Source organism: Rhinoderma darwinii, chromosome 5, assembly GCF_050947455.1.
Source record: "Rhinoderma darwinii isolate aRhiDar2 chromosome 5, aRhiDar2.hap1, whole genome shotgun sequence".
NCBI classification, from domain to species: Eukaryota; Metazoa; Chordata; class Amphibia; order Anura; family Rhinodermatidae; genus Rhinoderma; species Rhinoderma darwinii.
In genome coordinates this window covers 76,278,181-76,291,286 of record NC_134691.1, presented here as the reverse complement: position 1 = coordinate 76,291,286, position 13,106 = coordinate 76,278,181, and the positions used below count along the sequence as shown (strand labels likewise).

Genomic DNA, 13,106 nt, shown 5'->3' with positions numbered 1-13,106 from the left:
ACCCGGCAAAAATAGCTTGATTGCTGAGGATTTTAGAAGCGGGCCCGTGGCAATCCACCAGCATCATATTCAGGTGTCATTAGAGACTTTTTAAAGAACTATGAGTTCAGTTGGTATAATCGGGACAGGTGTTCAGCCTCTGAATGTAAGAATACTAAACGTTTTATTTCACTGACAGCAAGTAGGGATCTTGAAAATGGCGAGGAACTAGAAAAACATAATAGAAGGTTGCATAACGTTTCATTATACAAAGATTAAGCTTTATTTAGGAAAGAAAGGATAACTCGGCATATGCACAGTATGTACAGAAAAATTTATTATATATATATATATATATATATATATATATTAAAAAAATTGACACAAAACAGAGAGGGCTTTAAAAAACAAAGAAGAAAGTATTACTTTATTTAATTTTTTTTATTACTGGCAAACAATGTGTATTGCGCATGAAAAGCAGGAGTAATATTGTAATAACAGAAAGCCCGGGATCCTAGTGTTTTGGTCAGGCAGAAGATGGACTCGATGAATTGTTGAACTTGACTTGGACGATCCATGCCTAGTGACAATACAGGCTATACAATTCTTACTTCACAATTTGTTCACGCATGTTTGACAGTTACATATTATAAAGTTGGTAGTGTACAACATCAAGGCAAAACATCCAAAAATATATATAACTGCCATTAACAAGTTACTACAGAAGGGTAACAAGGTTATTATAAACAAAGAGATGGGAGCTCGTAGGCAAATAACAGGAGCTCAACCAGTACTAGTGAAAAGTAACAGTGCCTTTCTATATATGAATAGGATGAGTGTGTACAATAATAATAGTAGAGACAGAGAAAAAAAAACAACAACATATTTTTCCATATTTCACTGGAGCGATCCTTACAAAAGAACATAAATGTAGTTAAAATCACTGAGCACCAGACATACTCTAATTCTTAATGTAGTCTTTCTTGTCGAGTGCAAATTCATGAAACTGTGTGGGAGTAAGACCCCAATTACAGACGCATTCACTTCTATTACTGATACCTTCTACAGGAAGGGGTCTGGGCCATAAAAGTGTACTGCTAAAGATAGAACATGTTACGGTCCATGCTCCCATACAATTTTTTTCCCAGTTAGATCACTTCTTTTATTCTCCAAAGGACCTCTCAGAAATGAGAGCCGGGATCGGATTGGCTGCAATACCTTTGCCTTGCACTAGTCCTCATGAATCTCCCCCCACAATGTCTCGTGCTCAGTTATTTCAGCTTTATTTATGTACTCCTGGAGGACTTCTTTAAAAATTCTCTTAGCTAAATAGAAATACTTCTGTCATACTAATATTAAAAGTTGATCACATGGCACCTTTTAAATTGAAAATGTTTCTTTATCTAATTTGGTTTGAAAATTGTCCAAAAACTTGTTTTTAAATAAGTAGTATTTTCATTTTTTTTTTTTTTTTACATCTAGTCCAATTTTCTAAGTATTAAACATAGCAAGCCCCCCCCCCCCCCCCCCCAAAAAAAACATTTTCCATGAAGGACATCACTGTACTGCTGTGCTTTCCCTATGAAGTGTTTTAATATTCTGACTAAGGTTACTGAAACGTAATATGGTACATTGAAAGAGGACGTCTTGCTGTATTTGGAAAGCGGGAATATGGATACAATCTTTTTACAGTGCATATAATGCTCTTTTATTCCATCTCTCAGTAGCAGCAAGCCGATTCTGCTGTCAGGGATAGCAGCACATCTCAGAAGTGGAGAGGAACTTAAGATCTATAAATAAAGATAAAATAAACCCCAAACACTACAGTATAGCACACAATTTACCAATTAGTAAATACTTCTCCAAGCACAACATTATGCTACATACAACACATTTTCTACATTACAAGCAAAAAGATCCTTCAAAATCTAAAACAAAGAAATAAATAATAAGTGCAAATACCTAAAAATAGGCAAATGAAGCAACGGATGTCGCCTGTTTAAGATGTGCAAAGCTTAAAAAGACCAAATGCGTTAAACAACTATGGCCATAATGCTATCTAGAACTGACTGGAGTGCAATCTGAAACAACTGAGCAAGAACATGTGTATTGTGTCATATATACTCCGAAATGTAGCTCCCGAGGCTACAGTTATATTAGTGACGGTATGGTTTGCCTGCTTTCGTTTAAATGATTAATGATATAGTGCAACATGTCATATTGTTCTTAAGAGGTATGCGCAGTCTCAACGATTGTGCAGGCGACACAGATCTGATGTGAAGAACCCTGGCACAAAATGTACAGCTGGTTTTCATATCGAATGGAAACCGATAAAGGGGAAAATGTCAGCAGTTTGTCTGAGCAAAGACCATTTTGGCTTATTATGCGCATTTCAGGGGCACAAACCTATAATTCAAGAAGGCTGATATGAGAGGTTTAAACTAAAAAATAAAATAAAGAAAAAGACTTTTAAAGGTGGCCAACAATTACCCAATGGCCAAGGTGTCAAAGTGGGCTTACATTAGGGCTGGATGCCAAATTCCCAACATTCTAGCAGTGTAGTCAAAGATAAAAAAAAAAAAATTGTATCTGTCAAATGTAGTTATGGACATGACTAAAAATGAAAGCTATTTTCTAGCTAGATTAGTCCAAGAACCTGATGAAAAACAGAGCCCGGGAATGATGCAACTTGACTGCTCTTTTCCCCTTTTGTCCATTATAGCTTTGAGCTGCACAGCGGAGTAATCTGACAGTCTGGTTACTAGGGATACACTGCATATCAACCAATTTATTCTTTATTGTGTAATCAGGCAGAACATCCATAGCAACCAGTCTAGTCGGTCTCAAATTAGATCATGCGCTCAGAGGAAAGTAAAGGAGTAAAGAGTCCTTGCAGGAATTAAACCCTGGTTTTCTAGATCTACTATGGCCAAATTAACCCTACTTTTGCAAAAATTAAAAATTGGGCCATACCACCTTAAGGGTTATTCCCATCTCAGACATTAATATGATATACATGGCATCGTGGTACCTCCGATCTCAACACAGGCGCGGGTCCTAGATCTGGGACCAACATATATCAGACATATATATGGAATATCCCTTTAATTAGCATGTTTAAAATGTTAACAGTACTGATTTTTGTATATTTTCTTTGTTATAGCTTGCATGCTAAGCTATTTGGTCTGACAAAAAAAATATTGGAAATGTACTTTTTACATTACAAGCTTAACTCACTCTGTAACATTTGCATTTTCTCCTCCCTACGGACACTAAAGTCGCTGTATGTCAGAGATTGTGTATTGAAGTTAAATTTCATATAAGCCGACTTGAATTTCAGATATTGCCGTCCCTTACAAATAATAAGTAGGGATGAATGTCAGGAAGGAGACTCCTCCCAGACGCTAACAAAGCAGGAAACCATTTAGGCTACTATAAAACCTACCTATACAGTAATAGCACAAATCTCTACTTGCAAGCATTAAATAAATTAAAAAATCCGCAGGAACCCCATTTCCTCGCTCCTATGCCCTGTACATTACATTCAAACATAGTATTATCCTAACCTTGAGAATAAAAATACTGATAAAAAACGTAATTCTGCATTTCGCCTAGTTCTGCATGAAGTACCTTCGTATATAAATATATAACACTGTAGCTCATTCATGTGTTACTATGCAGCATATTAAAATCCTACTAGTGCAACTTCCTGTTCACTTGAGCATCTACAGTATAAACAGAAGTCTGGGAAGCTGTTAAGTATAAGTGCAAACGCTCTCTACACGTGCCTAATATAAAAATAAAATATGTATATAAAAATACCAGAACTAAGTCAAAGTACTTAAAACATATAAAACAAGTAAGAGAGAAGGTTCTAAAAATGTATAAACCATGAATTAGCTGACATTAGCTCTCTCTCACACGCCACATTCAGACTATAATCTATTTTGCATTTATAATATAAGGCTTACAGATAAAACGAATTACAAATAGGTCACCTCTGCACTGTTGTACAGTCTATACGCGGCAGAAAGAGATGCTTTGCTCAAAAGACAAAAGAAGAATTTTTCTACAAGAGTAAAAAGGGTATTCCCAAAACAGTATCTTCTATCATGTCATTTAGATATATCATAAGGTCAATTTAGTGGAAGGCTTTTAACAAGGTCTTGAAAAAGTCTTGGACCTGGTCTTCAATGGGGAAATGTTACAAGATACAATGGCGGAAACATCCCTTTAACACAATAATAATTTAACAATGGTCAACATTACAACTCGAGTGACAAGGGGATAAAAAAAGTGATCAGATCCAAATTTTGTTTGTTTTTTCAATGCAAATGGTTGAATGTGATATACAACAATAAAGTCAACTACCTCAGAAAACATGTACTGTAGGTACCAAAAATCGAAAGATCTGAAAAATTGACTTATTTTGTTTTACTAGTTAACTTTGTTTATTGTCTGCGTGAAGGTTGTATTTTTCTTAAAAGCTATGTACATCTTTGTAGGCAATTTTTTTTTTCATTCATTCTTTATTTTATGAGTTGAGCGACTTTTTTTAATAGATTTTAGTAACTTTAGTTTAGTTTTTACGATACAGCTTAAATGTATTCTCTATATATAGAAGCTGTATCATTCGCAATTAGCCGAATCCGTCAGTTCAGATGAACCGGCAGCTCCGCTTAGAGCAGATCCTGTGTGTGTCTGACACACAGGATCACAATAATATTGATTACATCTAAGTTGAGGAACTTCGATACGATTGTAATTATGGTGATCCTGTGTGTTAGAGAGACACAGTACCTGCTCTCAGCCGAGCCGTCAGTTCAGCTAAAGTGACGGATTTGGCTAATAGCGAACAATACAGCTTCTGTGTATAGAGGATACGTAGGAGCACTAGTGGAAGAACGAAAAAATATTTTTAGATTTTTAATAAAAATGTCAATTAAAAAAAAATGCTTATAAACACGTAAAACAGATTTAATAATAAAAAAAGTTGCCTAAAAGTGTAAATAGCCTTAAAAGAAAAAAAATATATTATAATCATGTAGAACAGTTCTCACTCTACTTTTGTATAAATATATGTTTTGATTTTTCTTTTTTTCCCCTAGAACTACTTGACTGTATAGATACCTGGTAGGCTTAAATCTGGCTTTTATATAAAATGCTGCTACACTGTAGCCTTCATGCATAATACAGGCCTGCAAAACAAAGCAAAGCATTGTCTTATCAACAATTTGGAAATGTCTCATTTTAGTGCATGTATAGGAGGACACTGGATTCACCAGTTTAATATCCTACATTCATAGAATTAGAGGTCTGGATGTAGAGCTGGTGGACGTCTTGTAGGTATCAAGGCAACGTCTTGCTTGTTCAGTCATGATCAACTGGTCTTCTGTCTTCCCAAATACAACTGCTTCCCATTCATAAAAGGACTGGAAACAGATACATAGTGATTTTAAGTATTTTCTTCAAACATTATACATTTGGACTTACTCTGACACATGCATCATATTACTGATTTATACAGTATTTATCATTGTTTAAGACACAGGGTCCTCCTTGGTTTCTTCATCTCAGATGAGATGAGTTATCATATTAAAGTACATTAGATAAATATAGGATGTTTGAAATTCATTTAAAAGGTGTGAGTGACACAAACATGATGTTCTCATGGACCTATAGAACTCACTAATCTGAAGCAGTGGATTTAAGAAATGATACATCTGTCAAAAATCTATACTTTTCGCAAAATCAAAACATAATTAATCTGAGAATTTTCCTGTTTTACCCCGTGTGAAGAAAGTAAATACAAGAGAACCTCCCATCAGTTGTTTGTGGCTTTCAAGCCCCAAGGTTTATGCGGATACCTCTGGCAAGCTATGAAACAATGCAAACTCAGGTATGTAACAGAAAACGGTGTTTACAGAAAATGGACTTTGTCCCTTAATATCTAGAACCAAAAATGCAATCTGGACCATTCCGTTATGTGATAACTTCACCAAAAATGTTCCTTTAACTGTTTGATTAATTTTCAAGGTCAAATGACAAGAGATCGGAAAGAGTTGAAGTGATGAATAGGATTCTCTGGGATTTCGTAAAGCTGGTTAAAATAATACAGCACATCTGCTTACGAATAGAAAAGATAGTCCCCAGTGGCTACAGATGAAGTTGGGGCGGAAGGGGGGCATTGTTTCCTGACATGTTCCTCGCTCATAGAGCAGCCTGTATGGATAAGCTGCATGTAAATAATTGCCCACTGCAGCTACAGTCCTAGAGATTAGCACGCTGCTTTACCAAGATTAAGTAATGTCTTCAGGTTTAAAGTAATTGGAAACCATTGGATAATTCTTCCCTCCAGAGATTATGGAGTTTTTGTTCATTTTAATAGGGGCATTAACAAAGGTTCCTTATCAGTAATGCATAACAGGGACACATAAATGTTTTCCAAGTCTCATATCTTTATACCCCATCATTAGCCACCCCAATAAAGTGAACAATAAATATAATTCCTAATAATGCAAAACAATAGTGGGACCCACAACTATCTTTAGAACAGCGGTCTTGTGGCCACTGATTAACGCTGGCTACTTTCCTCATAGAAGAGAATGGAGAGGTGCCGGTGCGGTTTTCCTTTCACTTCTATATAAGTTACGAAAAGAGGCGAGCCACAGTGCTTGGTTCTTTCTGAAATTCCCATTAACTTCAATGGAAAGGTGACGTGTGCAAGCATGATCACCTCTCCATTCACTTCTATGGGAAAATCCTTCGGCATGAATCAGAGAATGGGGGGCACATGACCTTTGTTTTCAAATATGTGAGGGTTTCAGCGGTTGAAGATGGAAATACCCCTTTAACTGAGAACTAGGTGATTCTGATTAGCTTTCTCCTAATGATATAATAAAAACCGTTAAAATAACTCTAAGTAACGGTGTCTATTTAAAGAAACTAAACAAATTGTGGTAACAAATGTAATGGTAATGTATTTAGCGGAGTATTAGCCTCTGCTAAGAAAAAACAGTGGAAATATAAATAAGTGGTGGGTAAATGTCCTTTTATACGGCCCAATATGGGCAGTGAAAACAAACGCCGATCAATGAGACAGCTCATCAATTTTAACAAGGAGCAATGATTGGTTATGTATGGCGATGAGCGATCATTACTGCGATCGCTCGTCCCCATACATTTACATCATGTCGGCAGAACATTTCCCTGTTTGCAGCACATATTCCTGTGTAGACTAGAGACCATTTTATTGGCTGCTTAAACGGGCATATCAGCCGATAAATGAGTGTTTGCTCATTCATCCAATAATCGTTGCCCGGTTTACACAGAGCAATGATTGGGAACGAGCATTCACATGAACGCTCATTTTCCCTGTTATTGCCTCGTGTAAAGGGTCTTCATGTACTATTCGAATTTGAATTAATAGACATGTTACCAATGTTCATCATTTTGCGACACAGACTGTCAATAATTCAACTGTGCAGCCCTTTTGCCAAGAAAACATCGATTTGCCAATTATTTTTAACTATAAAGAGTGTAAACTAAATTGCTACACAAACACAACACTTGTAAAATGAAAGATATACTACAGAAACTGGTGTTAAAGTAAATAAGGAAACATATCACACTGTGTTAAATATGTGCAACAGCCAGTATTTCATAAGATTCAAGTTATCTTATAATACCTGGTCAAGTGTTTTCAATTTGATTTTTGGGGAGTCAGTGCTTGGCTTCTTTCTTGTGACATTATGTCTATGCTTTTCAGGGCTATACTTGCATCTCCAGTCACCCCTTTCAGCCATTGATGTTGTTAATGAAGACGCAGAAAGACCTTTTTCAGTCTTAATTTCATTTTCATGCTTTAAAGACAAAAACGTAATAATAAAATGATGCCAATTTATTAAATTTATAGCATGCTCCCATATATTTGTAGGTGTTTGCAAAAGGGGCTGTTACAGTCAAGTTCTTTTTATATGGTCAAGCAAGACTATTAGTGTTCATTATGGTAATTACAGTTACCAACTTTGTTTTACATTTTTTCTAGATAATTTAGCCAAAAATCTGGGAAAGATTGGACACATTGGAAATCCATTCCGGTCACTGCTCCGTACTGCGAAACACCAGCACTCTCATTGCTGCGGTTCACAGTATCACAGCCTTCTCCTGTGAATGGAAGAAGGCTGTAATACTGTGATCCACCGCTACAAGTGTGCCGGTGTTTCACAGTACAGAGCAGGTAAGGAATAAAGAAGCAGCGTGCGCCATGGCCCCTTCAAAACCTATCCTGAGGACATGCCCTCAATTTCTTCTCAGTGGAAAATCTCTTTAATTCTAATTTCACGTTACAAGTTTAACTGAACCTGTAATGCTTGCACTTCCTTATCCATATAAACAGTACAGCAGCCGTACGTCAGATATTGCACATTATATCTAAAGTTCATCTGAGCCAACTTAAAATTCAGGTTTAAGATTCTCATCTCTTGGAAAGAGTGGAGAGGGTTTAAAAAGAGCGTCTAGCTCTCTCTCGGGGGACCTGTCCTATATTACGTAGACAACCCATTGAGTTGAATGGGCACGGTGTAATGGGCATTACACATAACCGTTGACTGGCACACTTATAGAAGAAATATCGGTGAGCAATGATAATACTAAGCAGCCAACTCCCTCATGAACAGTAGTCGTGAGAGTGGATGCTCATCAGTATTTTGTACCTGTACAATCTCCCTCTATGTGGTTTGTCTGCATCCTGCTGGGAACTGGTGTTTGTACCTGCCCTCATATGAGTAAGAATGGCTTTTTTTCGTGATTTTAAATAAATAGTTCTTTTTTTGGGGCACTGTGTAATGCTTAATTTCCCCCTGTGATTTCCCCCTGTGATTACAGCTGATCACTGGGAGTCCAAGCAGGAGGACACTATGAGCAGCTTATTGGCAAGGCAACCTTCTAACAAGTAAGATTTTTCCAAAGCAGAGAACCCCTTAAAAATTCTATTTTATACTTATCTAAAGCTCACGTTAGCAGAATCCACTGTGAACTGATTATTACTATCGCAAAAACCTGCACAAGCCCCCCCAACCCGCCTTCAAAAGATTCACAGAAACATTTCCCTATGTTTACGGATGGTCAGTGAATTTACATACTGCTGTGCAATTGATTTACTGTCATTGTATTGTGAGTTAAAGGGGTTGTCTCATCTTAACAAACCTTTTTCATATGCCACATTAGGGCATATGGACTTCACTCAAGACGCCCCACTATGAGACAGTTAAAGACAGTTCCTATAATCATATTTAACCCGTGACCAACAATACGCGTTTTCACGTTCGTCACGAAGGGGCCTTAGGCTAGGCCGACGCCTTTTCACGTTGGCCTAGTCTAAGTCCTGCACGGGTCTTCCGTGCAGGCTGGAGCCGGGGCTCAGCTGTCTGATGACAGCTGGGCTCCTGCTCCAACACTCGCGATTGAAGTTAACCCGTTAAATGCCGCCGTCAATAGCGACCGCGGCATTTAACTTGTTTACAGAGGGAGTGAGCTCCCTCTGTCACCCATCGGCGGCCCGCAAATGCAATCACGGGTCTCCGATGGGTTGTCATGGCAGCCGGGGGCTTGATAAAAGCCCCCAGGTCTGCCCTGGACATATACCTGTTAGGACACGCCGGAGGCACGTAATAACAGATTGCCTGTCAGATTTACACTGACAGGCAATAATGCTCTGGTATACGAAGTATACCAAAGCATTATAGCAGCGATCTCAAGATCGCACAGTAAAGTCCCCTAGTGGGACTAATGAAATAAATAATAAATGTTAAATAAAGATTATTAATAAAAATTACAGTAAAAAAAAATAAAACCATTTTTTTTCCATAAAAATTGGTTTTATTTAGTAAAAGTGTAAAAAATAAATAAAAAGTACACATATATGGCATCGCCGCGACCGTAATGACTCCATTAATAAAGTTAATATGTAATTTAAACCGCAAGGTGAACACCGTAAAAAAAAAAACGCAAAAAACAATGGCAAAATTGCTATTTTTTTCCATTGCCCCCCAAAAAAGTCATAATAAAAATGAATCAATAAGTCCCATGCACCCCAAAACAGTACCAATCAAAACTACGTCTCGTCCCGCAGAAAACAAGCCCAAAAAATATATATAATCCCCACAAAAAAAGTTAATAAAAGTTAATAAAAAAATTATATGTACCCTAAAATGGTGCTATTAAAAAGTACAACTAATCCCGCAAAAAACAAGTCCTCATACAGCTGTGTAGACGAAAAAATTAAAAAGTTATAGCTCTTTGAATGCGACTATAGAAAAACGAATAAAATAGCATGGTCATTAGGGCCTAAAATGGGCTGGTCACTAAGGGGTTAAAGACTTTGTCTAGTTATAGATGAACGTCTTGCCGAATAACCATATCGCTGCCGTTATCTCTTAAAAAAGGAAAAGTACAGGAAGGAAAGTAGCAAAGGAAACATCTCATATTCAAAAGAATATTCTCAATGCAGTTTATCCGATTCAGGACGGAGCCTTGGACCGGACAGAGCCAACCTACTGATGTGATAGTATGGACAAATGTAATGTACATTCTGGTAACCAGTATATTTGAAACAGAAATGAGATTCCTTAATACATACCAGCAAGCCAGAAGAGTTCTCTGCTGACAGATGAGCGCCTAACTCTTCTTTATCCCAAGCATCAAGAATCAATGACTTTCGGACCTTTTTAACCGCAGAAACATGCTAAAAACAGAAAGTACGGGTTAAAGAAAAGTTTTTTTCAGATACTAAAGAATAAACCAAAAACTTAAATTTTAACCTGTTTTTCTGCCTTATACACAGTCTCATCATCTTCCTCCTTGAAGAATATATCCTGCCCGGTCTCCTGTTTCAGTACTTCACGTATATCTTCTTCAAGATAAGCGAGGGGCTGCAACTGAAATTTAGCAAAATCCAAGTAAGTTTATAAAATTTTTATTACAGAGCATATAAAATGTGTGAAGCAAGCAACCCATGTTCTTAAAAACATTACTGTCGCAACAATTGTAGCAAGTAGAGAAAGCTTCACCACCCTAAAAGGTGTCAAAGGCCTTATCAAGGCGCAGGTATACTTGATGCTCTATATTATAAAGTTGTTTGCTTGTCTGCTTTCATCACTCTGTTAGAAGGGTCCCCACATATAATCTGTTCACCGTGTGTCCCCTTGCGGTAATCTGGCAACAAGTGTTCCCTACAGCACCACCACCACCACCGCAGGAGAAGTGAAGCGTTACATGGTGCCCAATGAAATCTATGGGCTGTCCATTTGATGCACAGTCTCGGTCCTTCAGAGAGAGACACACATTAATTGTAGACGCTCTCTACTCAGGCTAAGTGATAAAAATCCCAACTGAGGAATTGCCTAATGCTTTTCTAAACTCTTTCAAACACTAATGATTTGGAGAGCAGAGATTGCGGTTCATAACATTACTCATATGGCCAAGCCAGACAAAAAATAGGCAAAAATTTGCAGAACTGCGAGCTGGCTCTTTGTTAATCCTATATTCTGATCTCTGACAGTTTTCACACATACGTACATACAAAATTTATATACATACCCCAACTTTCAATGGTCCATACTTTTTCTCCTGTGCAGCAAGAGCATTTTTAAATGGGGTCGGAGTTCTAGGTGTTGTTCCTAGCAATGACCTCCGTATTGTGGGTGTACAAAATCTGTAAAAGAAAAAAACAATGTTAAGTGTAAATAAACACACATACATACTCTCTCTCTCTTGTAAACACATATAGCGTACATATATGGGGGGGGAATCAACGTTTTTGTTTTATGCTTTTATTTTTTTTATGTGATTTGGCATTATTTGATGCCTACACAAGAATTATTGAATGGCTGTTACAGCGAAATAGAAGCATCATGCAGCCCCAATTGAAACCTATGACAAACCGTTCTAAACAGCAGAGCGGTGATTGATGTAACTCTTGGCTATGGGTAAGGTCCTGATTGACAGACTCTCCCTCTATTACGTCAACATGCCATAAAACTAATAGTCTGACACGCATATACACTCCTTCAAGATCATCTGACTGCTTTGACTCGTTGGTCACCTTCACTGAAAACACTCGAATTACTTACAACATATCAAAAAGCAATGTATCACATATTCACAGGATATGGCAAAAATGTCTGATAGAGGCGGGTCCCAGCTCTGGGACCCACACCTATGTTTTGACTGGTGCGGTGCTTCTGGCTGCCAATACCAGGCGAGGACTAAGTTGAGAGGTGCTGCGCATGCGTGTGGCTCTCTCCATTATGTTCTATGGGAGTTACAGAAACAGCCAAGTAAGCCAGTGGCTGCTCACCAGGCGAAACCAGGGTTGGGTGACCCCCATTGTCGACATAGGCGCGGGTCCCAAAAATGGGACCCACATCTGTCAATCATTCGAGGCATATCCTGCGAATATACCACAAATGTATGAGTTGGGGATAAACCTTCAAGGATGAATATGAAATAATCACGGATACACATTATAGAGCTGAAAATACAAAACACCTATTGACTTGCCCAATATTCTCTTTTTCCTTTTTAGGGGTTGACTGTTTCCTCAGGGGAGTTGTCAGAATCTTCTGCCCACATATTGGAGTGGAAGTGTAGGCAGGATTTTCAAGATTGAAATGTTCTTGAACATTTCCTGAAGAAACGTTGAGAAACTAGGTAAAAAAAACAAAAAAACCTTAAATTTCAAAATCTGAGATAATACATTACAGAGACCAGGGTACTGTATATGCTTTTGAATCAAATAATTTTTTATTAACATTTTCACAATTTGCATGCATGAAAACACCCCTGTATATTCTTGATGTATTACGTTAAAACTTAGGCAGTGAGGGATGCCAAACAGTGGCATCCGTCACCCATAGACTATTTTGAGATTTGTTTAACAGATATGTCATGAACTCTTATTACCCTTAACATGACGTAAACGTTAAAGGGAAGCCATAATAGCCTATGGGTGACTAATTCAATTGTTAGCCATCCATCGCCCATAGGCTATTATGGTATGCGTTTAACAGATACATCATGAAAAGCTATTGAAAAGCTTATGCAGTATACATTTTACGGATGTATGC

At 37.6% G+C, this 13,106-nt stretch overlaps 1 protein-coding gene across 4 annotated transcripts in view; it reads right to left on the bottom strand.

Annotated features, from left to right (window-relative positions):
• Positions 1-1,500: 1,500 nt before the first annotated feature.
• MYBL1 (MYB proto-oncogene like 1) overlaps positions 1,501-13,106 on the bottom strand; it is a 61,273-nt gene continuing 49,667 nt past the window's right edge. For 2 of the 4 annotated variants that reach the window (XM_075826172.1, XM_075826171.1), the window contains exons 10-15: positions 12,541-12,686; positions 11,578-11,692; positions 10,800-10,916; positions 10,619-10,723; positions 7,668-7,841; positions 4,824-5,411 (exon numbers count right to left, since the gene is read on the bottom strand). In XM_075826172.1, coding sequence (XP_075682287.1) covers positions 5,280-5,411; positions 7,668-7,841; positions 10,619-10,723; positions 10,800-10,916; positions 11,578-11,692; positions 12,541-12,686 — 789 coding nt within the window. In that variant the 3' untranslated portion in view covers positions 4,824-5,279. Of the gene's footprint in view, positions 1,770-4,822; positions 5,412-7,667; positions 7,842-10,618; positions 10,724-10,799; positions 10,917-11,577; positions 11,693-12,540; positions 12,687-13,106 lie in introns of those variants that run through there. The other 2 variants (XR_012847628.1, XM_075826170.1) reach the window with 2 other exon arrangements.